At 44.6% G+C, this 23,894-nt stretch overlaps 1 protein-coding gene across 5 annotated transcripts; it reads right to left on the bottom strand.

The window, feature by feature from the left end:
- Window positions 1–7,462: 7,462 nt before the first annotated feature.
- Window positions 7,463–19,905, bottom strand: TP53INP1 (tumor protein p53 inducible nuclear protein 1). 5 transcript variants are annotated; one of them, XM_054191874.1, is made up of 6 exons: window positions 19,781–19,905; window positions 15,835–16,116; window positions 14,996–15,347; window positions 14,404–14,496; window positions 13,268–13,301; window positions 10,764–10,916 (listed from the first exon to the last, which is right to left on the bottom strand). In XM_054191874.1, the coding sequence occupies exons 2-6, from the start codon at window positions 15,944–15,946 to the stop codon at window positions 10,899–10,901; spliced, it is 609 nt and encodes a 202-aa protein (XP_054047849.1). In that variant the 5' UTR covers window positions 15,947–16,116; window positions 19,781–19,905; the 3' UTR covers window positions 10,764–10,898. The 5 variants fall into 5 exon arrangements, with proteins under 5 accessions (XP_054047847.1, XP_054047848.1, XP_054047849.1 ...); XM_054191875.1 differs by lacking the exon at window positions 14,404–14,496; XM_054191876.1 differs by lacking the exon at window positions 14,404–14,496 and having other exon boundaries at window positions 14,996–15,344.
- Window positions 19,906–23,894: the final 3,989 nt, after the last annotated feature.

Here is a 23,894-nt window from a genome sequence, read left to right as displayed (position 1 = left end):
CCAAGCGATTGAGGAGCCAATGAGGAAAGGCACTATGCTGGACCTTGTTCTCACCAATAAGTAAGAGCTGGTAGGGAACATGAAGCCCAAGGGCAGCCTTGGCTGCAGGGACCATGAAATGGTGGAGTTCAGGGTCCTTAGGGCAGCGATGAGGGAGCACAGCAAGATCACTAGCCTGGACTTCAGGAGAGCAGACTTTGGCCTCTTCAGGGATCTGCTTGGTAGAGTACCATGGGATAAAGCCCTGGAGGGAAGAGGGGCCCAAGAAAGCTGGTTAATATTCAAGGATCACCTCTTCCAAGCTCAGGAGTGACGCATCCCAACAAAGAGGAAGTCAGGTGAAAACACCAGGAAGCCTGCATGGATGAACAAGGAGCTCTTGGACAAACTCAGACATGAAAAGGAAGCCTACAGAAGGTGGAAGCAAGGACAGGTAGACTGGGAGGAATACAGAGAAATTCTCCGAGCAGCCAGAGATCAGGTTAGGAAAGCTAAAGCCCAGATAGAGTTAAATTTGGTCAGGGATGTCAAGGGCAACAAGAAAAGCTTCTCCAGCTATGTCAGTGATAAAAGGAAGACTAGGAAAATGTGGGTCTCCTCCATAAGGAAACGGGAGACCTGATCCTCAAACCAGGACACCAGGGTATGGAGAAGGCTGAGGTACTCAACGACTTTTATGCCTCAGTCTTCACCAGAAAGTGCTCTAGTCACACGACCCTAGTCACAGGGTGTAAAGGCTGGGAGAATGAAGAACCACACACTGTAGAAGACCAGGTTTGAGACCATCTAAGGAACCTGAAGGTGCACAAGTCCATGGGACCTGATGAGATACATCTGCGGGTCCCAAGGGAACTGGCAGATGAAGCTGTTAAGCCATTATACATCATATTTGAGAAGTTGTGGCGGTCTGGTGAAGTTCCTGCTGACTGAAAAAGGGGAAAAGTAACCCCCATTTTAAAAAGGGAAAAAGACACGGGGAACTACAGGCCAGTCAGTCTCACCTCTGTGCCCAGCAAGATCATGGAGCAGATCTTCCTGGAAACTATGCTAAGGCACATGGAAAATAACAAGGTGATCAGTGACAGCCAACATGGCTTCATTAAAGGCAAATCATGTCTGACAAATTTGGTGGCCTTTTACATTGGTGTTACAGCATTGGTGGATAAGAAAAAGGGAACTGACATCATCTACCTGGACTTGTGCAAAGCATTTGACACTGTCCCCATGACATCATTGTGTCTAAATTGGAGAGATGTGAATTTGATGGATGGACCACTCAGATAAGGAATTGGCTGGATGATCGCACTCAGAGTGGCAGTCAACGGCTTGATGTCCAAGTGCAGACCAGTGATGAGTGGCGCTCCTCAGGGGTCAGTACTGGGACGGGTGCTGCTTAACATCTTTGTTGGTGACATGGATGTTGGGATTGAATGCACCCTGAGCAAGTTTGCTGATGACACTAAGCTGCGTGGTGTGGTAGACACGCTAGAGGAAAAGGATGCCATCCAGAGGGACCTGGACAGGCTTGAGAGGTGAGCTTGTGCAAACCTCATGAAGTTCAACAAGGACGAGTGCAAGGTCCTGCACGTGGGTCAGGGCAATCCCAAGCACAAATACAGGCTGGGTGGAGAATGGATTGGTAGCAGCCATGAGGAGAAGGACTTGGGGGTGTTGGTTGATGAAAAGCTCAACATGAACGCTCACAGCCCAGAAAGCCAACCACATACTGGGCTGAATCAAAAGTAGCACGGCCAGCAGGTCAAGGGAGGTGATTCTGCCCCCTACTCTGCTCTAGTGAGACCCCACCTGGCATACTGTGTCCAGCTTTGGATCCCTCAGCACAGGAAAGACATGGACCTGTTGGAGCGGGTCCAGAGGAGAGAGACAAAAATGATCAGAAGGATGGAGCACCTCTGCTATGAGGACAGGCTGAGAGAGTTGGGATTGTTCAGCCTGGAGAAGAGAAGGCTAAGGAGACCTTATTGGGACCTTACAGTACTTAATGGGGGACTACAGGAAAGGTGGGAAGGGATTCTTTATCAGGGACTGTAGTGATAACACGAGGGGTAATGGTTTTAAACTGAAAGAGGGAGATTTAGATTAGATATTAGGAAGAAATTCTTTACTGTGAGGGTGGTGAGACGCTGGCACAGGTTGCCCAGGGAACCTGTGGATGCCCTTTCCCTGGAAGTGTTCAAGGCCAGGCTGGATGGGGCTTTGAGCAGCCTGGTCTAGTGGGAGGTGTCCCTGCCCATGGCAGGGGGGTTGGAACAGATGGACTTTAATGTCGCTTCCAACTCTAACCATTCTATGAGTCTATGATTCTTCTGCTGAGCAGCATGGGATAACTTGAAGCCCTGAGGTTTAAACCCCCTTGTTTTCTACTAGAACCTATAATATTCTACTGCTTTCCCCTTGTTTCATTTCAGAGTCTTTCTCAAATTAGGCATGATCTAGTTTAATATGCATTAAGGAATTTTTTTAAGACCTTACAAGATTAACTTATTTTATGTTTGTTTTTTTTTTTTTTTCTCATTTGGTGGGGAGAGAGCCCCTGTTACACAGGAGGTGCTTTACCCATGTCCTGTCAAAGACCCCTATCCTTTCTTGTATGCAAACTTTTAATCTCCCACTTTCAATACACCAAGGGCGAAACACCTTTAAAGTACAATCCTTACCATTGATATCCTGAATAAATCCCACAGTCAAACCTCAGTAAGCACAGCATTTCTGCAGTGAGAAGCAGCACCTGTAACTAATAGCCAAACATTGAGCCTATCTTCACCTACCCCTATGTCAGATCTCCCGTCTGCGGCTCAAGGAAATAACAAGACTCACCTTCCTTGTGTTTTCCAGCATTGTTTCACGACTGGGCTGTAAATGTGATACCTTTTGGACTAAGAGATAAGTGTAGGTAATGGAAAAGAAGGAATCTCAGGTCACAGAAAAGAGCTGTGTAGAACACAAGCAGGACAATAACACAGTACTCTTTAAAAACAAAATAGATTAACTTATTCTCACCATGACCTCCTAAGGTGGGCAGCATGTTAGGAGACACCACTTCCCCCTGCTGCCACGAGAAGCAGGCAGCTGGCTGCAGGGGAAGGCCACCTTCTCCCTGCCTCAGCCTCTGACCTAGGGGTGTATGTGGTTCCTCATTCAGATGACTCACATTACCTCGTCAAACCTGCAACTGATGGGCCCTGGGCTCAGGACTTTCCTTCCCAAGCATGCAAGGTGAAGAGCTTTTACTGCTGATGCTCAAGCTTCCAAGCACTGTAGCAAACACCTTTTCAACACCTGGGGACTAAGACTTACGATTCTCCATGGCACCAGTCGTGGCTGTGTTTAGGGCACATCATGGATCTCTTCAGAGGCAAAGGAGATGTGGAGGAGATAATACCCCATCCCAAACTGCCCTCTATTAGTAGATATTTGGTAAAGATATATCTAGTAATTCAGCTGTTAGGTGGCTTGTCACAAGCCACAGAAGCCAAATTCCTCTCTTTCCTCCCCATTTAATACGAGACACAACCATTTCCTATTCCTTGGTCTTACACCACAAACAGAAAAGCTGGAGCTGGAATTCACTTCCTCTGCCCCATGTCAGTCCCCCCCTTTCTTAATTGTGATCGCATCTTCTTTATTCACATTGCAAAAATTGAGAGCTGTTCACCATTACCCACATACCTCAAAAGCCTGAGGCCTCCTTCCTCTTTCCCACCTCTCTCCTGCCTCTACTAATTCTCTGCAGAGCCCCATTTCAGGGAATCTGGGATTCTTTTAATACTCTGATAGGCTGATTTTTGGTCATAGTTGTATTTCTTATTATATTGCCTGACTAGGTCATCTTGCTTGGACACAATAATGGGAAGACTGCACTTCAGGAGAAAGAATAGACGTATGGCACAGCCCATATCTGCAAGCGGAGATGTGCCCCTGGCCACTAGCCTAGCTTTGTTACTCTTATCAGGGTTTTCTTTTTTGGTTATTATTACTTTTCCTTAGCTTACCCATGAAAATACACTATAGTTATCTGCCTCATTAAGGTATTTGAGTGTTCAACTATCAATCTACCCACAAAACTTTGGAACAAGTCAAGAGATTTTAACTTCTGAAGTATTAGTTATACAGCAGTAGCTCCAGGACAGTATTTTCATGAAGAAAAAGGCTGGTTGATACACAAAACTTTATATGCATCCTGTTAAGTCTCAGTTCAGTCCTACTTATTCTCTGACTGGCGTATCGTGACCACATCACGGGAACAACAGTGCTGCAGCAGCACCAGCCTGTTCTTTTGATGAGTCATTTCTACGTGTGTCAAAAACCCTGAACCCTACTTGCAAGTACCACTGAATAACAAAGGTAACACCATTTTGTGGTTATAAACAGGCACCAAAAGAAGTCAATGCGGCAAAGAAAGCAGATACTGAACGACTCAATAAGGAAACAGATTGCCTCCATCAGCATTAAGTGCCAGAGAACACTAATTACTATGCTAGCTTCATCACAGACATACGAGGATTTATATAAACAGAAAAAACAGAATGTAAAGTGAGAACTTAAGCCAATATGGTTACATTGATATGACCCTTTATAAGAACATCTTTGCTTCAGCACAGAAAAGTTTTAAAAAACACTAGTTCATAATGTTTTGGGAAGTATCCAACCTAAATTTAAAAAAGGTTGCATTAAGTCTGAACTAAGCACCCCTAAGAGGAACACTATCAGTATAGCTATATTACATTATCTGTATGGATAAGATTATACAGGCATAATTGGTGAAACTTTCTCCTGCAGAATACTGTACAGCTCTCAACATAGGCTTGCTGCTTTGATAAATGTGTAAGTCACAAAATCTGCATTTGAAAAGGAGAGGTTTTACTCAGTATTTCCTCTGGGAAGATGGATGCTTTGCTGCACAAATTCTGTTTCATCGCTGTCAGTTAAACAGATTATTTTGCCACCCAGTTTGTTCAGTGGTTGAAAATCAGGTCAGGGACTACTTGCAACAACTCAACCCATAGAAGTCCACGGAGCCCAGCAGCCCACAGCCAACGTGCCGAGAAAGCTGGCTGGTGTCCTTGCGAGGCCACTCTCCATGATCTTTGAAAAGCCATGGAGACCAGGGATCCCTCATGATTGGAGGGAAATAAAAATATTCACACACATTTTCATGAAAAGCCAAAAGAACAACCTGGAGAAGACCAGTAAGCTTATTCCTTACATTTAGATGGAATTCCCCTTGCCTTTTGTCCTTTCACTGGGTACCACTAGAGGATTCTGGCTCTATCTTCTTTACTGCCCCATCAGGTGTTCAATCCTGTCAGTCTTCAATCCTATTACCATCTCCCTGGACTCTTGCTGGATACACTCCACTATGTCCACATCTCTCTCGTGCTGGGCAGCTCAGCACTGGACACAGCACCCAGATGTGTCTCACCAGCAGAGTGGAGGGGAAGGATCGCCTCCCTCCACCTGCTGGCAACACTCTTCCTAATGCAGCCCAGGAAGCTTTTAGTTTTTTGAGGCCACAAGGGTGCACTGCTGACTCATGGTCAACTTGGTGTCCACCAGGACCCTCTGGGCTTTTTCCAGGCAGTTCGCCTCCAGCCTGTACTGGGGCCCAAGGTTACTTCTCCCTTAGGTGCAAGACTCCAGATTTCTCCTTGTTGAATTCCATGAGGTTCCTGTGTGCCCATTTCTCCAGTCTGTCAAGGTCCTTCTGATGTATAAACAACTCCTCCTATCTTCTGCAAGCTTGCTGATTATGCACTCTGCCCCGTGACCCAAGTCATTAATGAAGGCTTTTAACAGTGCAAGATCCAATATTGGTAGCGTACAGCAGTAGCAACTAGCCTTCAGCTCGGCTTCATGCCACTGATCACAGCCCTTTGAGCACAGTAGTTCAGCCAGTTCTTAATGCAGCTGCTCACCACCTACTTACGTGGTGCATAATTCATCAGTTTGTGACGATGTTATGGGGGACAGCGTTAAAAGCCTTGCTAAAGTCAAGATAAACAACATTTACTGCTCTCCCCTCATCCACTGAGCCAGCCTTCTACCATTGTGTATCAGGCTGTCAGGCATCTTTCCCCTGCCTAAGTCTATTCTGGCTCCTCTTAATCACCTTCTTGTTCATGTTCAGAAATGCTTTCCAGGATCATTTGCTCCATCACCTTCCCAGAGATCAAGGTGAGACTGATTGTCTCTATTATTCTTGTCCTTCTTGAAGATAGAAAGGACATTTGCTTTCTTCTAGCCTTCAGGAAGCCCGTCCATTGCTATAACCTTTAAGATAATTGAGAACAGTTTCACAGCGACATCAGTCAGCTCCTTCACCGGTCACGGACACGTCCCATAAGTCTGTGTACGTCCCATCTCTTTAGGCATTTCTTAGCTCGATCCTTCTCAACCAAGGGCTGATCTTCCTTGCTCTAGCGTTTCCCACTGGCTTCAGAGGCCTGCAATTCCCAAAGGCTGGTCTTACTAGTAGAGACCAAGACAAAGAAGACATGGACTGCCTCAACCTTCTCCATGTCCTTTGTCATGAGGACTTCTGTCCAGTTTATCAGCAGCCCCACATTTTCTCTTATCTTCCTTTTGCAGCTGATATACCCATGGAAAGCCTATTGTCCTTGACATCCCTTGCCAGGTTCAGCTACAGATGGGCTTGACTTTCCTAACTCCATGCCTGGACATTTGCACAGATGGGCTTGGCTTTGGGTTGCCTAACTCCACCCCTGGGCATTCACAGAGGGTCTCTATGTCCCTCACAGGTTATCTGTCCCTGCTTCCACCTCTTCAATGCTAACAGCAGCCTTCCAGATTCTTCATGGTGGTGCACGGCAGGAGGACGAAAGGCAATGGATATGAGTTGAAACAGGAGAAGTTCAGCCTAGGTAAGGAAAAACCTTCTCCCCGCCCTGGGGGGAGACACACACTTTTAGTGGTAATGTGTTTTTATCACTGTCCTGTTCACCTACAGCACTTCTGCACGCTGATCAGGACAAGGGGCAACAGACACAAGCGGGGACACAGGAAGTTCCATCTCAACATGAGGAAAAACTTCTTTGAGGGTGACAGAGCACTGGAACAGGCTGCCCAGAGAGGTGGTGAAGTCTCCTTCTCTGGAGATACTCAAAACCAGCCTGGATGCATTTCTGTCCAACCTACTCTAGGTAAACCTGCTTCGGCAGGGGGGTTTGGACTAGATGACCTCTGAAGGCCCCTTGCAACCCCTACAATTCCATGATCAGGAAACGCAGCAGTTGGCAGGGATGTATAGCACTCCTTAGACTGCGCGCTGTCACTTCATCAGTAATGCTAATGGTTCCCAGAAGAACTTCCATACTAGTGCAAGCATTCTGAGATACTCTGTACTTGTACCTACCACACCTGAATGGGGTGCTCAGGCATTTGGACTTTGACTGACCTGTAACATAAAAGAACAGACTGACAGTTTTTGATAGGCCATTTTTTATTGAGAGTTAAGATCATGTCTCCCCATGGTGCACAGAATGCACTATGAAAACAAAATACAGAAGATCGCTTTAGTAAATGCACACTGGTTAAGCAATGCTACTTTTTGGCAAAGTGCTGTATTTTGTCGGTTTTCAGCTTGTGTTAAACTATTAAAAAATAAGAGCCAGACATTCTTCCATATCAAAAGGACTGCTACAAATAGAGAGGTGGCTCTGGAGAGAAGCTGCCATATATGCATAGACTGATGTACAGTATTAATCCTAACTGAAATGTCCCTTTTGAATCTTCAAGTTTGCTGTGTAGAAGGCACAGTTTAAAATGCAAATCTGTCTATTGACCAATACATATGAAAATACAGTTTCAGCAAGATGCATGAATATCAATCTGTATGAGACAGTGCAAGGCCTCCACTTTTACAAGAAAAAACACACACTTTAATACAATTCAAAAACCATATAAAAAGCCACACAGCTCACTATTAAAACCGAAAACCAAAACAAATCTAATTGCCCAATAGCTCCAGGCAAAAAACAGGGCTAGACCAACATAAATACGTAAAACAAATCAACAAAAAGCCATTGATGCAGTACTATCTCACACAATAATACGGTTTCCAATATTACAAATTGAGAAGCACAGCTTTGTGCAACAAAACAGTTTATATCCTGAAAGATATAGGTTTTCATCACCAGAAAGTCATCTAGTAATGTAGTATAAAAAGATCAGTATCTCCCAATTCTAGGAGCAGTCTAAAGTTGCATTTACTTGCCTACTGAGAAGAACGGACCAAGGCTCTCACTGTAATGCCTGGGAGCCTTATACTCTCAACTCCATCTCCCCATTAAGAGTTAAAGGATCACTTACTCCTTCCAACATGGGGAGGTGGAGACTCCATCTTCCTTCATTTCACTTTAAGAAAATTAAAGCTGAAGGAAAGTAGTTACTTTTATATAAAAGAAAAATAAAGGAAAGCAAAGAGTTTTCCTGAGCTAGAAAGTTGGCAGTGAGGAGAAGGTAGTTCAAGCCAGGCAAAGAATTGGAGTGATAAAGGCAGATAATCTGAGGCAAGTAAGAGTACTCATGAACAGATGAAAGACTAGTGAAACTACACTTATTTGCAGCTAAACCAGAGTACTTGGACCACAAAAGAATTGTTGTATGGACATGGGCACATACTGCTGAGAAGAGTAGTAACAAAATCTCTGCTTTGGAAACTGATGATGTGACCAATTCTGTTTTCTTTCACTGTCTATGTGAATTCAACATGTCTTTAGAGTTAAAAAAAAAAAAGCTAGTCTATCCAGGAAAGCACCTCTTTCTTTTATATATTTAACTATTTGTCAACATCCCTTTGCAACAATCCTAACTAATCCCAGTGAAGCAGCACATCTGCACTGAAACGGACGTTATAAATATCATTTCTTGTACACTAAGTATGTGCCACAACAGTTCCACCTGCAGAACGTGCAACAGTACCACTACATCAAGGTTAATCCAAATTGCTGGGTTTTTGCTTCAGTGAAATTGAAGCATTTAGCGAATTTAAAATGCTTCATAGGTCTAGAATAACTCACATTATCGATCCTGCCTAATTTCAAAGACTCCTCGTGTGACTCCTTATACTAACTTCTGTATAAGGACTACTGGAAGACATGGCTGAATGTAATGTTAACACTTTAATGCCCGAGGCACTAAACACAAGGAAAAAACAGTAAGTCACATTAAGCACTGACAGAAAGGGGGATAAACTTACTTCTACTTCCTCCCTTCTTTTGGTGCAGATTTCTGCTTCCTTACCTCCATAGCCATTTAATTTGCTTCCCAGATTGATATATCAGGGTTGTGTGCCATGTGGCTGCTGTGTAATACACACTCTTTCTTAACGGGGGAACTTTTTTTTTTTTAAGTGCCTGCCAGCTTCCAAAACATCTCACGCAGTGTTCTTAAAGAAAACTACTGGTTAGTTTTGAATAGCTTTTCTTTCCTGTTTGGCCCAACAGAATGGCCATCCAGTCCTTCTGCCCCCAATGGGGTAGGAGAACAACCACTGCCCATCTATCTCAATTTTTACACCCCCTGCCATCACTGTGTTTAGTTCTGCAAGACTGTTTTTCAGCGTGCTCCTCTCCCTGCCACGCACTGCCCTTCATTTCCAGTCACAATTAACTCAGACTTCATTTTCATAGAGAGAAAACTAGGAGAACTTCTGATAAAACCTTCCTTCTAGCTACTTTTGAGCTACCCTCAATCTGTAAATACGAGACAATCTAACAGCAATTAGCAGCTCAGAAATAGCCATCCATCAGCCTGACTTACTTAAAGAGCAGTCAGCTAATGATGAGATTAAAAGAACGGTGGATCCACCATCATTTTCCTTTAACTAGATTAGAGATTAAATGAAACAGGGTAGGGGAAATACATCTTTCAAAAGACAGAAAGAGTTAGAGAAAGGACTCGAACTGTACCAAGTAAAACCCAGTTCAGCTCTCTGGGTTGTGCATCTGCACTTAACCCCTAGGTCCACTTTTCCTTCCACTCCACTGTGAGGTACTACATCTGTAACACCAGTGCCATATCATACTGCGACAATATTGGGGGGGACATTTAACCTTTTTCTGACACCCATAATTAGTACCCAACACACCTACAGACTCCACTAACACAAGCAGGTACTAGGCAATTTAGATTAGATGTCCTTCTTGTAACAGTTCAGCATAGCTATGTAATATCCACCGGCAGCTATAGTATTTCCTTATTAGAAAGTAATCATATATGCTGAATACAGACAGATACACAAGCTGTCAAGTAGTGGTCTTTAAAGCACATGGCTATCCTTAAGTTTTCTAAGTCCACTTTGATTAATGCAAAATGTAACTGATTTCCATCTCAGTGAAGTTTCTTTAAAAATACCAACTAAGAACCCATCTATACATCATAGTTTATAAAACAGCACACAAACTATTGTATTGATAGGCTTCCAAGACATTGAAATTTACCACCAACGTTTAGGACTTGCTGCATGATGTGCAGAGATTTATGTGTCTTTTCAAAAGAATGCAACACTAGTTATGATTGTGTTTGAGAGTTTGATGATCAGCTTGGGATTGACCACACTTACCTATGCATGAAAACAAGAGCAACTTAAAAACAATTAGACCATAGATTAAAACCATGAGAGCCATCAGTAATTGAACTGACGCTGGCAAGGCTGGTGAACAAACAGTCCATTGTGCTTGATTTGCCGAGAGTGGCAATCCCTGGTGAGGTTTTGGCGACGGAGACCGTTTCTGTTGAGATAGTGTCTTTCATTATGTTCTTTTATCCAGTGGGTAGGACGAAAGCTCTTGTTTTTTTCCAGGAAAGTTGAACGAGTAGCAAGAGCTGTGACATAGCAGTGAACACGCTGTCCTGTTTCATTTCGGGCCTCCAGTCTGGAAAAGTAATGAGCAGATATCAGTCGTTACTGAGGTGCATTGGAAAGACATGCAAACTATAGCGGGCAGGAGAACATGGACATCAACACCCGGCATTTCAAAAGGACACTCTTAATCTACTGGGCAGAGATTTGGGCTGATGCAAGGTCAAGCCTCTTTAGGAAAAGCACACTGGTAAGTAATGCATGGTGCCGCCAACTCAATCTTAGTGCAAGGGCACCACAACAGCCTTTGGATTTTTGGTGCATTATGCTATTGCACCCTTCCTTCCCCAACCCACCTCCCTAAGCCCAAGATGCAACATAGACCAGAAATATAAAGCAATGTGTGTCATGCTGCTCCGGCTTTAGAAGACTTGGGGCTATCGACTAGGTGAAGTTTGGTTTAAAAGCATCTTGAACATAGGTGGGCCAGCCTGAAAACAGAAGCACGCTAATGAAAGTGTGTTTGGATTGCCAGCCACACAAGTAAATCCAAACAGTGGTCATGCAGAGGAATGGGAAAGATAGACCAGTTGTGACACACAGGAAATATCTTAGAAGGATTGTTCCTCAACCAGCCCTCTAGATTTCATGAGCAGACAGTCAGCAGTTTTGGCAAACCCTTACTCCATCATGCACTAGTGGAAAAACAAACCAGCAGCCTATGCAAGCAGGGACTGACATATTGAGAAAGGACTTCCCTACTTAACAGAACAATCACTGATGTTTCCTGATACTTCCAAAGCAAAGCTAAAAATAGCCAGGCAGTTTTAAAAGCAAAGCAAAACCCAAGTCTGAGTGCCACTGCTGGTATGACTGGAGTTGCTTGCCTTCTCTCTCTCCACCCAGGGCCCACCAGCTAGCTGTCAACTCCATGGTGCCCAGGAAAGATGTCTGCAAGACCAGGAGCTTGCTCAGGCATGAGCAAGAGGTCTTTTGGGGAAAATCTGTTTTTCAGCACTAGCGTGACTTTAGAGAGTCTCTCTGGAAGAGCTTAACTTGCATTTATTGTATGATGTCTCTGCAGACACAAGTCTGGACTGCCATGCCCATGGGACACCCTTGTAGCCTTGCTCCTTGGGCGGGCTGCAGGTGCCTGGCACAGAAGAGAGCCCTTCTGCCTCCCCCCACCCCACACTGGAGTGAAATACTCCCTGTTAGCAAGGAAATACTCCCTCCCTTCGACTTTTTTTCTTTTAAATATCCAAATCTGCTTGCTCTTGGCTCCTTGGGTAGCTTGATATGACTGAAGCCATGAACAGCTACATGTTCCTTCACTGGAGGTTGTCCTAAACCTACCACTTGAAATACAAAGCAAGAAATAAGCGAGCAACACAGCACAAGTCAATTTACAGTGCCTTGTAAACACTTTCTATGCAGATTACACCAGTTTAATTTACATTAGGGTGCTGGCAAATATAGGGCTACTGTTTTCTATATGGGGCAATCCCTTAACATGTTCAGCAGTGCCAGAGGTGGAACTCCAAATGAAGCCTTTCTGGGGAAAGCCATAAGGAGCTACGAAGCCACACCACCTTGTGTTACCAGAACCCGAATTTCCTAAGCAGGCTCTTGCTGCATGTCATTAGCTAGCAAAGGGCAGCAACTGCTAATACAAAGTGTTGCGGTTTGTTATGGAAAAATATAAGCTTCCCTCTCTTTGTCAAGTTAGTCATACAACATCCTTTTGCTTTGAATTTAAAAGGAGCAAATAGATTTCCTCCACAAAAGGAGAAAAACTGGTTTATAATTGCTGGTTGAAGATATTTAAGCTTCCCCCCGCCTTATCAAATACCCTTTCAGCACTGATTTACAAACCAACACTCTTCCACTTGCCACCTGAAAGTGAAACTGGGATAGCAGAGGTGGTTTGAATTAGCTAAGAGGCCACATACTCTTCCGAAAAGTAGCATTTTTGGTATCTTTGCGGTTGCCTTTCATCACCTGGCACTAGTGAGCCCTGGGCACTGAGAGAACAGGGCTGACGAGCCACCATCAATATTGTCAAAACGTAATTTTAGAGGGGCTGTGACTAAAGCCAGACCGCTGCTACATACATTTGCTGCTGCATCCCCAGCATCTATTTTACTAGAAAGCGTTAAGTGTCCTGCTAGTTGCGCCACAGAGCCAGACTTCACAAGAAACATTAAAGGCTTCAGACCCCACCCCAATTAATACTGAAGTAATTTTTCTGCACTTAGCGTTTTGGCTTGTTAAAGCAGATGTAGTTAGGCTTGATCAAGTAACATCATTTGGCACAAAGGTTAGTCCTAAAACCTTGTTTTGGCAGACAAGGCTTCTAGAGGAAGCAGTGTTGCTAGCAGCCTGATCAAACAAGAAGCACTGTCCCAAACCAGTAGTACTTACTGTGCCAGTGTGCCTTAAGCAGCTTTTCTTGGCCCTACAATATTAAATGGCCAACCATTAAACCACTAGAGACTTCAAAACAGCTTTTGAAACTTACTGCATTATCAGTGTAATTGATTTTCCCAGTTTCTGTAATCTACCTCATCAGCTTCAGACTTAAGCCTACTCCCAGTTCTGCCACACAAAAATAACTCTTACACAAAAGCCCGGATCCTCTGACAGAAGCAAGGGCACAGAATTCAGTGTGAAGAAACTTATTCACACTCCCATTGAGGATCGCCACACCTTTAGCTTCCCGACACATTAAAGCAGCATAAGTGTACAGCATAATATAACACAAGATTCTTCTCTAGAAGAATTTACACCAGTATCCCTAGATCACAAGTCACTGAGAAAAGTCAGAATCTTACTTTACATGTTACTATCCAATATAATCGATATTTTAGATTAATTGATCTACTGTCTCTCACTAGGATATGCCTCACAGCCTACAGTTCTCCTGCAGATTCCTTCAGACCCTCATTTTGAAGGTGCTGTGTGCTTATAGCTTCTGTCCGATTTAAGTTAAGCTAGACCCTTGACACTTAGCATCACGAACTGCCCTCCCCAAATATTTATACAAGTCCCCTGCTCTTCAAGATGAATTGTATCGGCACTACGCTTCAACATTATGCAGTAGTATGTCCCCTCAGCCACCCGTTCCTCTGAACTAAAAGCTTCAAACTTGGCAAGGAGGTGATCAGAAAAGTCGATGGGCATCTACCTACAGCAAGCCTACCACTACATGCATTTTTTCCCCTGTGTAACAAAGCTTACTATACTATGATTTTTTTCCCTCCAATTGTTTCTACCAGTAGGCACCAGATGGGAGGAAAAGTCAGTTTTTGTTATTAACCACGATTCACAAAACGCCCAATTATTTCCAGATCAATGAACGCACAGGCAAGTGTGGAGTCACGATGGCAAAAATATTCTATTTGTATACATCTACATGTACTGCGCTCATATAGCTGTATACATGGGACAGTTACCCCCAAAGCAGCAGTGCACAGCAAACATGCATCTGCAATAATTCCACATGGCCAGATGTTTAGCACTCAAAAAAAAAAAAGAGGTCAAACAGCAGTACTTCTTACCTTGCTAAAAGTAGAAGTTTGCAGCAAAACTTTTTACCTTGAGGGGAGTAAGTTTTGTGGAATATTTCAGTTTGCTTTTGTTCCACAAGCCACCTGCGGGAAAATTTAATCCTGTCCTAATCTATCACTAGGTGTAAGGAACAAGAAAACGCCAAAACAGACTTCCCTGTCAGGATAGTTAGTGTAATATGTTTCATCTCACAAGGTGACCAAAAGGGTACTGACTAATAGTTATGAAAAATATATATAGCTATGGAGGGGGCAAAGTGCTTTCAAATCTATGTTATCAGTCGTACAGCTAACTGCCACCAGTTTCAACAGGACTGGAGCACATTCTGTGAGGGAACAATTAGGCTCCATAAATATTTATTGCAGTGTCAAAATAGCACACCCAACTGTTTCCTGACACGGTCATCTTGTATAACATTTTTCTAAGCAGCCCTGACCACCCTACCCACCTTGGGTAGTATTCATGCTTTATTCACTTGCTCTGAAATAAGCTGGAAAATTCAGTATTAAGTGTCTAAGCTGATCAAGTAGAAACCAGATATTTTCAGCAACAGAGCTCCCTGACAAGAGAAGTCAGACGTACCTGGGACTACCTGGGCTGCGGAACTCCTCATCCCCGCACCCAGTCTCATTAAGGCTGTGACAGGTATTGTGGACAGCATACACAGACATGCTGGGATGCTCTATGAGGAGGTTCTCCATCGGACTGGTTTCCACTTTGATAGTGGTTAATCCACCTGCAGTAAAACACGGGGGAGGGGTGATAAACCAGCTCTCCTCCATGGGGCACGACTCAAACTGGATGAAGCAAGACTCGCTGGCCTCCGGCAAGCATTCCAAGGGAGATGGTAAACAGGAGAAAACAGGCGAGCCATCCGCGGCTGATGCTTCAGCGATGTCCGCTTCCTCCACAGAGCAATTAGTGCAAGTGTCTGCTGTCGGTGGCCATCAGTCAGTGGAGAGGAACCCATGGATGTTGGTGATTGCAGGAGGTCAAAAACAACAAGGTTGTACGTAGCCAGAAACGAGATAAAAAAAGACAACAAAGAAACAGGAATAAACCCCTAATCAGCATGTATACATGTTTGTTTGGGTTTCTTTTTTTTAAAAAAAAAAAAAAGCAAGGGGAGGGGAAAAGGGAGTTCCCTGACAAGCCACATTAGACACGCAACACAGCTGTTATCAGTAACGCAATACAATTGCGTAATAAGTCAAACATATTTTATCTGTACAAGTGGTTCTGCTGAAGCCTGTGTCAGACTTATAAACCTGACATCATTTTTCTCATCGGTTTACATAACATGTTTTGGTACATTTGTTTGGAAGACAACCTACGCTCTAACCCACACTGGTTTTGCTTAGGTAAAGTTTCTCCCAAGCTGCTGGTTCCTAAGCAGAGCTTACGTTTGACAGACGTCTTACCTATAAAGTCAACCAGAATCCACTCGTCATCTTCTTTCTCGCTGAACTCTGGCTCTTGGCTGGACAAGCTATTAATCTCTCCCATGAGCATGTTATTTAACCTCTGGAACATTACTAAGGCAGAAACAAGACTTTGGCTGGTAGGTCTTTATATCCAAGGTTCAAGGCACAGCTCACACTGTACTAGAAGAGTGGCATAGACGAGATTAAAGTGCATAGATGCTTTATCAGCTTAGGTACGGGACATCCAGAGGCATGACTGGTAAACAGCTTGTGTGAAACCTGCAAAAAAAAAAATAGTGACAGAGGTCTTAATGACAAAGCAATAGGTAACATCCCTAGAGAACATATTAGAAACCCTCTCATTAGCGCAGCCTGAGGTGCCAGTGAACATTTCTAAGAGGAGAAGCAGCTTCACTGGCATTCACCATTCCCTCCCAGCTAGATAACACTCAAAAAGTTTAGGTCTGTCCTTGGAGCTGAGCTCCTTCCTCCAGATCCTCCTCCCCACGCAAATGTCTGTTCAGCCATCTGTCCCCACCTTCTCCTACGGGAGGAGGACTTTCATACTGGAGCCTCATGCCTCCACGCTCACATAGGTGCTCCCCCAGCTCCTCGCCTGTCTTGCTCCCGGTTGGAGCGAGATGCCAAGGGCAAGCACACATTTTCAGCTGCAGACATGGCATCTCCTCTGCTGACACAGCCTCACACCTCTCCCAGAGATCCCTGCAAGGGGTGCCCAAGGCAGCGTATCTTCTCTCTCCCATCACACGCAGCCCAGGGCCGCTGCCTACAAGTTAACACTGCAGGAAGGCACATCCCCTCTCCAGGTTCAAAGTGCACCGCATAGTTACCAGTGGGATCATTTTCACAGCAAGAGCCCAACTAGTCACCTATGGCGAGTCCAAGGAACAAGGAAAAGTAACATGTATACTTAATTAAAACCAATGTTTGGTTCTCAATACACCTCCCTAAATCTACAAGCAATTAGTCACCAAAAACCTGAACACTATATTTTGCGGTTAAGATGAAAAATCCCGTTACTACTAAGAAACTGAATGTTCAACCACCTCAGATCAGCATGTTTACAGCCTTTGAATATTTACGTATGAGCCAGTAAGTATAAGCTATTAACATAGCTGAATCAGTAAAGGCTATACAAGGAAAATATTCACCAATTTACAAGTCAATTTCACCATAGTAATACTTGAATTATCACAGCATGTCAGAATTATTACAGATTAAACACCTGTTTAATAGGGAAGAGGATATGCATGTAGCAGGGTATGAGTGTCTGCATTCAGAAAGAGAAAGGAGCAAGACACACCACACCAGACAAACCCAGCCATTAAAAGATACAACTCAAAGGGTTGTATTTAACACCAGTATACCCAGCTCCATCCTGTAATGCTCAGGCCACACCAAAGGCCACACCAAAGGGTCATTTTGGCCTTTGCCATCTTACCCCAGGACACCAGACCCCATCACCCACTTGTTCGATGCAAGGACAAGCACCTGCTCCATATGATACTGCTCCTATAGACACGTATGCAGCTACCTCCTCATCCAGAGAGTACAAAAGGACAGGATTAAAGCCTAGAGTAGTCTTCAGAAGCGATATGAAAAGGTACAGTGTAACTCCAGAAGTTATGCACTCTAGTTCTTCAACAGGAACTACCAGCTGCAGGAAAATCCATGACTAGGAACAACTGGCTCAGCCGCAGTAGTGATAAAAGGCTAGTTTTTAAGACCACGCTTGAAAACAGAACATCTGGGCTCTCTTTAAGAGAGCTACAAGAATGATCAGAAGTCTGCAGAAAAAGGATAAAGTTTAAAAAATGAAAAGCTTAACAGAGGAAAGGAAAAAAAATTACAACAGTAGTCAATTATGTGAAGAAAGATGCAAACATTTATTCCCTTCTTCTACATTGACAGTAAGCAGAAGTGGCTTTTAACTGCAGTAAAGTTCAATTTTCAGTGGTTACTAGCAGGAAACACTTTTAACCATTAATGTCGCTAAGCCCGGGGCGGGTTACCTAAGGAAACGCCAAATGCCCACAGTGTTCCTAAGCATCTTCTTGAGGAGGTTTGAGTGCTTCAATTACAGACAGAGCTTGCCACAGATAAGGAAACAGATTCTAGGTGAAAGTTTGAAGTTTGTAGCTTTCCAGTTATGTTCAGTATCCACCCCTAACCCTCTTCTGGCACAAGGCCTAGGAACAAAAGAGCTTGTTTTTTTTCTTTAGGCTAACTCACAAGCCATAGCGTAATTGCTGATCAGTGCTGGCTTCCCCCACACTCCCACGGCCTCATGCATGCGTTGCCTCTTTCCTAGATCTAAACTGGAAGTACCTTGAGGCAAGGGCTGTCTTTTTGTTCTTCGTGTAGAGCAGAGCAAGACAAAAGCTCACACTCCTACATGACAGCTCCACAGGCATCACAGCAACATCAAATAATTAACCTCCAACCAGGAAAAGGGAGATCACTGCTCCCGAGAGCTAAACAAGCTACAGCTTTTGGACCATAAATGTCTTTCTATTGATCAAAAGCAGGTCGCCTCATTTCCCCCTTCCCAGCCAAGGAGGATCCAAAACACCATCTGAATCATTTAGAAAATGGTTGATGTTTTGACATCCTCTTGGACAAGTGCCTTTGAAAAATGCCACATTCACACGCTATTGTGCAAGGCAGATGGGGACACAGAAGTGACGCTGTTATCAAGGGCCATCACTAGGGGAGGCAAACGAGACAGAGGCTGAGAGAGTCACTCCAGGAACTATTGGCTGCAAGAAAAGACAAGACTAGGAACAACTGGCTCTGCCACAGCAGTGATAAAAGGCTGTTCCAGATAACACTCCAATCATAGAATGGTTTGGGTTGGAAGGCACATTAAAGATCATCTAATTCCAACCCCCCTGCCATGGGCAGGGACACCTCCCACCAGACCAGGTTGCTCAAAGCCCCATCCAGCCTGGCCTTGAACACTTCCAGGGATGGGGCATCCACAGCTTCTCTGGACAACCTGTTCCAGTGTCTCCACCCTCACAGTAAAGATGTTCTTCCCAATATCTGATCTAAGTCTCCCCTCTTTCAGTTTAAAACCACTTCCCCTCATCCTGTTGCTGCACTCCCTGATCAAGAGTCCCTCCCCACCTTTCCTGTAGGCCCCCTTTAGGTACTGGAAGGCCCCTATAAGGTCTCCCTGGAGCCTTCTCTTCTCCAGGCTGAACAGCCCCAACTCTCTCAGCCTGTTCTCATAGCAGAGGTGCTCCAGCCCTATGATCATTTTTGTGTCCCTCCTCTGGACCCGCTCCAACAGGTCCATGTCTTTCCTGTGCTGGGGGTTCCAGAACTGGACACAGTACTCCAGGGGTGATCAACAACATTGTGTTGCTGCATCAAAAAAACCCTTTTTTTTCCCCTGTGTTTTTTTTTTCCCCATTTATATCCTATCAGAGGAAACGGGGTGCATTCAAACAAAAAAATCTCAAAAGAGACACCCCTCCCAAATGACTTCTGCAGTTCTCGGAGGGCTTTGGCTGCCGGTCCCCCCCGTGCCCCCATCTCGCCACCTTTCCGTTACCACCAGGAGGCTCCAAAAAGCCGCTTCCAGCCCAGCCGGCGGCTGACCCGGCGGAGCCCGTAGCAGCTGCGCACCTTCCCGGCTGCGCTCCGGAGCCCAGCCCAGGCCCGCCGCTGGGCGGAGGGAACGGGGGTGGTGCGGGGGGGAGGGTAGGACACGGCTACCGGCTCTTCGACAACCGAAAAAAAAAACAAAAAAAAAAAACCCCACAAACAACTCCTCCCGCTGTTTTTCCGCGGAAAGCAAAGCCGGGATGGATGCAGGGAGCTGCGCCGACCGCCTTCCACCGCCTGTCCCGGGGCACTCAGACCACCGGCGGGACACCGAAGCTCAACCCTACCCCCGCCGAACATCAAAACTCACCGGGCCCGGTCTGCCGACGCCGTTTCCCCCCGTTCCGCGGCCGCGCCGAGTCCGCACCCCGCGGAGCCCTTTGTTGTTATAGCCCCGGCGCCGCCGCTGACGGGCCCGGCCGCCCCCTCCCTGGCCACGCCCCTCCCCGCCCCTCTGCCAATGGGAGGCGGCGGCGGCTGTCGCTAACGCACGTGATTGGTGGGCGGGGCGAGCGAGGGGGCGGGGCGAGCGAGGGGGCGGGGCGGGGCCGTCCGGCCCCGCCCCGCCCCCCTCGCTCGCCCCGCCCCCTCGGAGGCCTTCGCTTAATTAAACCCTAATAAATAATACAATAATATATCAAATGCCTGCGACCGGTGGAAAGGTGCTGAAATGGACGCGTGGCCAAACTGCCCTGCGCGCGACACGCCGTAAAAATAGAGCGGGTTTTGCGTGGTTTCAGCCCTGCAGAGTAGCTCGAGTCGTGTTAATGTTAATGTTAATGTTAATGTTAATGTTAATGTTAATGTTAATGTTAATGTTAATGTTAATGTTAAACAAGTGATAATAACATTTTCTACTAAAATATGGGGTGTGCAGCATGGGCGTGTTACCATCACTGGAGTTCAGATGAACTTTTTCATCTTTTAACCTCAGTGTTTAATAATATACTTTTTGTACTCTTCCTTTTCTTTTTCTTTTTCTTTTTCTTTCTTTCTTTCTTTCTTTCTTTCTTTCTTTCTTTCTTTCTTTCTTTCTTTCTTTCTTTCTTTCTTTCTTTCTTTCTTCCTTCCTTCCTTCCTTCTTTCTTTCCTTCTTTCCTTCTTTCCTTCTTTCCTTCTTTCCTTCTTTCTCTTCCTTCCTTCCTTCCTTCCTTCTTTCTCTTCCTTCCTTCCTTCCTTCCTTCCTTCCTTCCTTCCTTCCTTCCTTCCTTCCTTCCTTCCTTCCTTTCTCTGTCTTTTTTTCTTTTTTCCTTCCTTTTTTCTTTTCCTTCCTTCCTTCCTTCCTTCCTTCCTTCCTTCCTTCCTTCCTTCCTTCCTTCCTTCCTTCCTTCCTTCCTTCCTTCCTTCCTTCCTCTTTCTTTTTTCTTGTAAGGTCAAAGCTTTTCCATGTAAAACAAAACACAGAAAGTAAATTTTGGAAAAAAACACAGTAAAAGTGTCTTCCTACAGCTGGGAATGGGCTGTGCAATTTGACTGACAAACTGCCAAGCTGTACAATTCGCAAGATTTTTGCGAAAACTTCACAAATGCCTGGTATTTGATGATTTTTTTCTAGGACAAACTAACCCTCCCTGAATTATGAGATCAACTTTATTTTCATAACGTCGGCACCATCAAGGGACGTAGACTGATTGTACGTTTGATTGAACTTTTGGATTATAAATTGAAGCAACTCAGAGAAAAAGCCCATGAAGCTCCTTCGATTTCCAATGACAGGGCTGCGGGACCGAAGGGGGAGGGGAGACGGCAGAAGCAGTGCGTGTCTGCGAATTCAAGATAGGCGAGACAGAAAATTAAATTTACAGAATAAATGCCCCGAAGGACTTATCTGTATTGCAAAATTACATTGTGTTAGAACATGTTAATTAAGGCGATACAAAGCACTTACTGTAGACAAGAGCTGTCATGTTTGGCAGCTGGGTTACCTTGGGTCAGCAACAACAAAAAATGTTAAACATAGTAGTCTTTGTTTATATTGACTATTATATTAAGCATTACGTGTTAATCAATTAACATAATGTATTTTTCTAGTGTAAGCAAGCCCTAGGAAGGCTTGGGTTGTATTTGAGATACAGACTCGTAATGAAGTTAAAAGGCCAGCGTTTATATTTTTTAAAGTTGCCTGAGAAGTAATTAAAGGGATAGGAGCGCTCCTCTTTCTGCAGTGTTGCTCTCCATTTCTTTCCTCTTCATTTGACTTACCTTCCTTAATTCCCTGGCATCCCAAAATGCTGTAAACAATGGACTTGCTTATTCTTTCCTCCAAATCACATCGCTGTTGGTGGGAGAGGAGCAGATCTGAAAGCTACCCCTCTTCTCAACCTGGCAACCAGCGCGCTTTTGTTCCAGAGCTGAGAAGTACTTGGGCATATGAATGGCTACAAATGAAATAAATTACGTATGTGGACTTAAATACCTGGTGACCAAGAGCCCGCGTATTTCATCCCGCACTCGCTGAGGTCAATGACGAATTTTCTGGTGACTGCAATGGAGCAGGCTGTGGCCTTCGATGCTTTATCCAAAGCCTTTCAAATCAATTAGCCTTTCTATTGATTTTACCGGTCGTTAGATCAGGCCCGCAGACAGCAAAAGACAGACAGTCACTTTGGTCTGGGGCTTGCTGGACACAAAAGCTGGCTCAGGGATTGGCCTCCCCTTGAGGAATTTGACTCTTGTGTTTGTATTACAGAAAAACAAAATTCTGGAGAGATCTCTGGAGGAAGAGAACCGTTCACGTTTCCAGTGCATGACTCTGAATTATTGGTAGGAGTTCGCAGAGATCCCCTTGTACTTTCCTGTGTGCTTGGTGGCAGCTTAATGGCACAGCCATTGCTGTGTCTGCAAAAATTTCCCCGTGCCTCCAGAGTGCTCTGTGTGTTGTAGGAACAGTAAATGACTGGGCAGAGGTCCCCTCTTATTTGAACTGTATTGATTTTCCAAGATCCTACTCATTAATGCAAGGCGTGACCTACTGTCCTGGTTCCCACCGTGATGAAATACTACAGCAGCATTCAGCAGGCACATGGACACGCATATATCTAGCACTGGAGTACAGAAACACTGACCTTCCTACCACAAGACCTGTGAGTTACAATGAGCGCACTGAACCCATAACAAAGCGCTGCCACGTGTTGTGCCTCTTGGAGAGGTCCTTACTCCACAACCGTGCCCGTTTACGCGGTACGTGAGAACGCAGATGTATCTCCACATGAGAAACATTGAGTAGCCGGAGGGAAAACGACACCGCATAAAGCCTGCGCAGTCTGAAAAAATAAACTCCCTCTAAACTTTGGAGAAGATATGTCCTCCAGACAAAGATAAATCGAAAATCTTCCAAAAAATGCATAATAAACCACTTGATATCACTCTGAGTGACTTGCAGGAGCGAATCCACCATTCCCATACGGCACAAACTTGACATATCTGTACAGGAACCGCCACAGCCCTCACCCTTGTTGAAATGTGTGTCATTGGTTTAAGGTCAGAGCAGCACAGCTACCAAAACCACAGTTTCAGTTTAATATTCAGTTAAAAACTGATGCCCTGAACCTAATCGTGATTAAGACCAAGTCTAATGCCTTTTGCCTCATGGAAGACAACTTCCACCTGGCTGTGGCAGAAAGTCCTGTGCTGTATGGGAAGAGATTCTGCGTGATTCTGGAAGGTCACCGCTGCCACGTAGGTCTTGGTCTCTCCTGCTACATGCAATATGCAGAAATAGTGGGGGGTTATAATTTAAAAAAATTCTCAAGTTTATGATTAACCACAATGGAACACGAGGTTGTTTTTTTTTTCCTATGGAAAAGATAGTAGCTGCTGTTGAGAGTCCAAGCTTTTCTATCCAAATTTAGGTACAAACACTTCAATCCTGTTGTTCAATCCAATCACCAGCAGTCTGAACAGACCCAAGCTTCAAAAAGCACGGGCTAACATTTGTGTCCTTGCACAAATGTCAATCCCTTTTTTGAAGTGGACTTCTAGATTTAAACATCAGCCTCAATGAAAATGAGAACTTCCTTTTCTGCTCCTCTTCCTCTGACTTTAGTTAGTGCAAAGGTTTCTGAAACACTGGCTTAAAGATGCGAGATTGATTGTTCCTGCTGTAAGTCACAAGTTTCTAATGCTATTTTCCCAAGCAGCAAGTTAAAATTTTGAGTAAGAGCAGGCCTTTCCAGACTTTTATGCAAAACAGGTGTTAGAGACCTGTTTCTGTATTTCTAGAGCATGAACTCAGCAAATTCAAGAATCCAATTTTGACGTGACTAGGAACCTCATGATTTGCCTGAGTGAGATCCAAGGAGGCAGAAATTACTGGTTATGATCCTCCAAACCAGACTGAAAAAGCTGGGGGATTCAGTTTTCTGTGGAAGAAACATTAAAACATTAAACCCGTCTTCCTTTTCAGAAAAAAGTCCTCGGCTAGA

This window comes from Rissa tridactyla, chromosome 2, assembly GCF_028500815.1.
Source record: "Rissa tridactyla isolate bRisTri1 chromosome 2, bRisTri1.patW.cur.20221130, whole genome shotgun sequence".
NCBI classification, from domain to species: Eukaryota; Metazoa; Chordata; class Aves; order Charadriiformes; family Laridae; genus Rissa; species Rissa tridactyla.
This window is presented reverse-complemented; position numbering and strand designations above follow the sequence as displayed.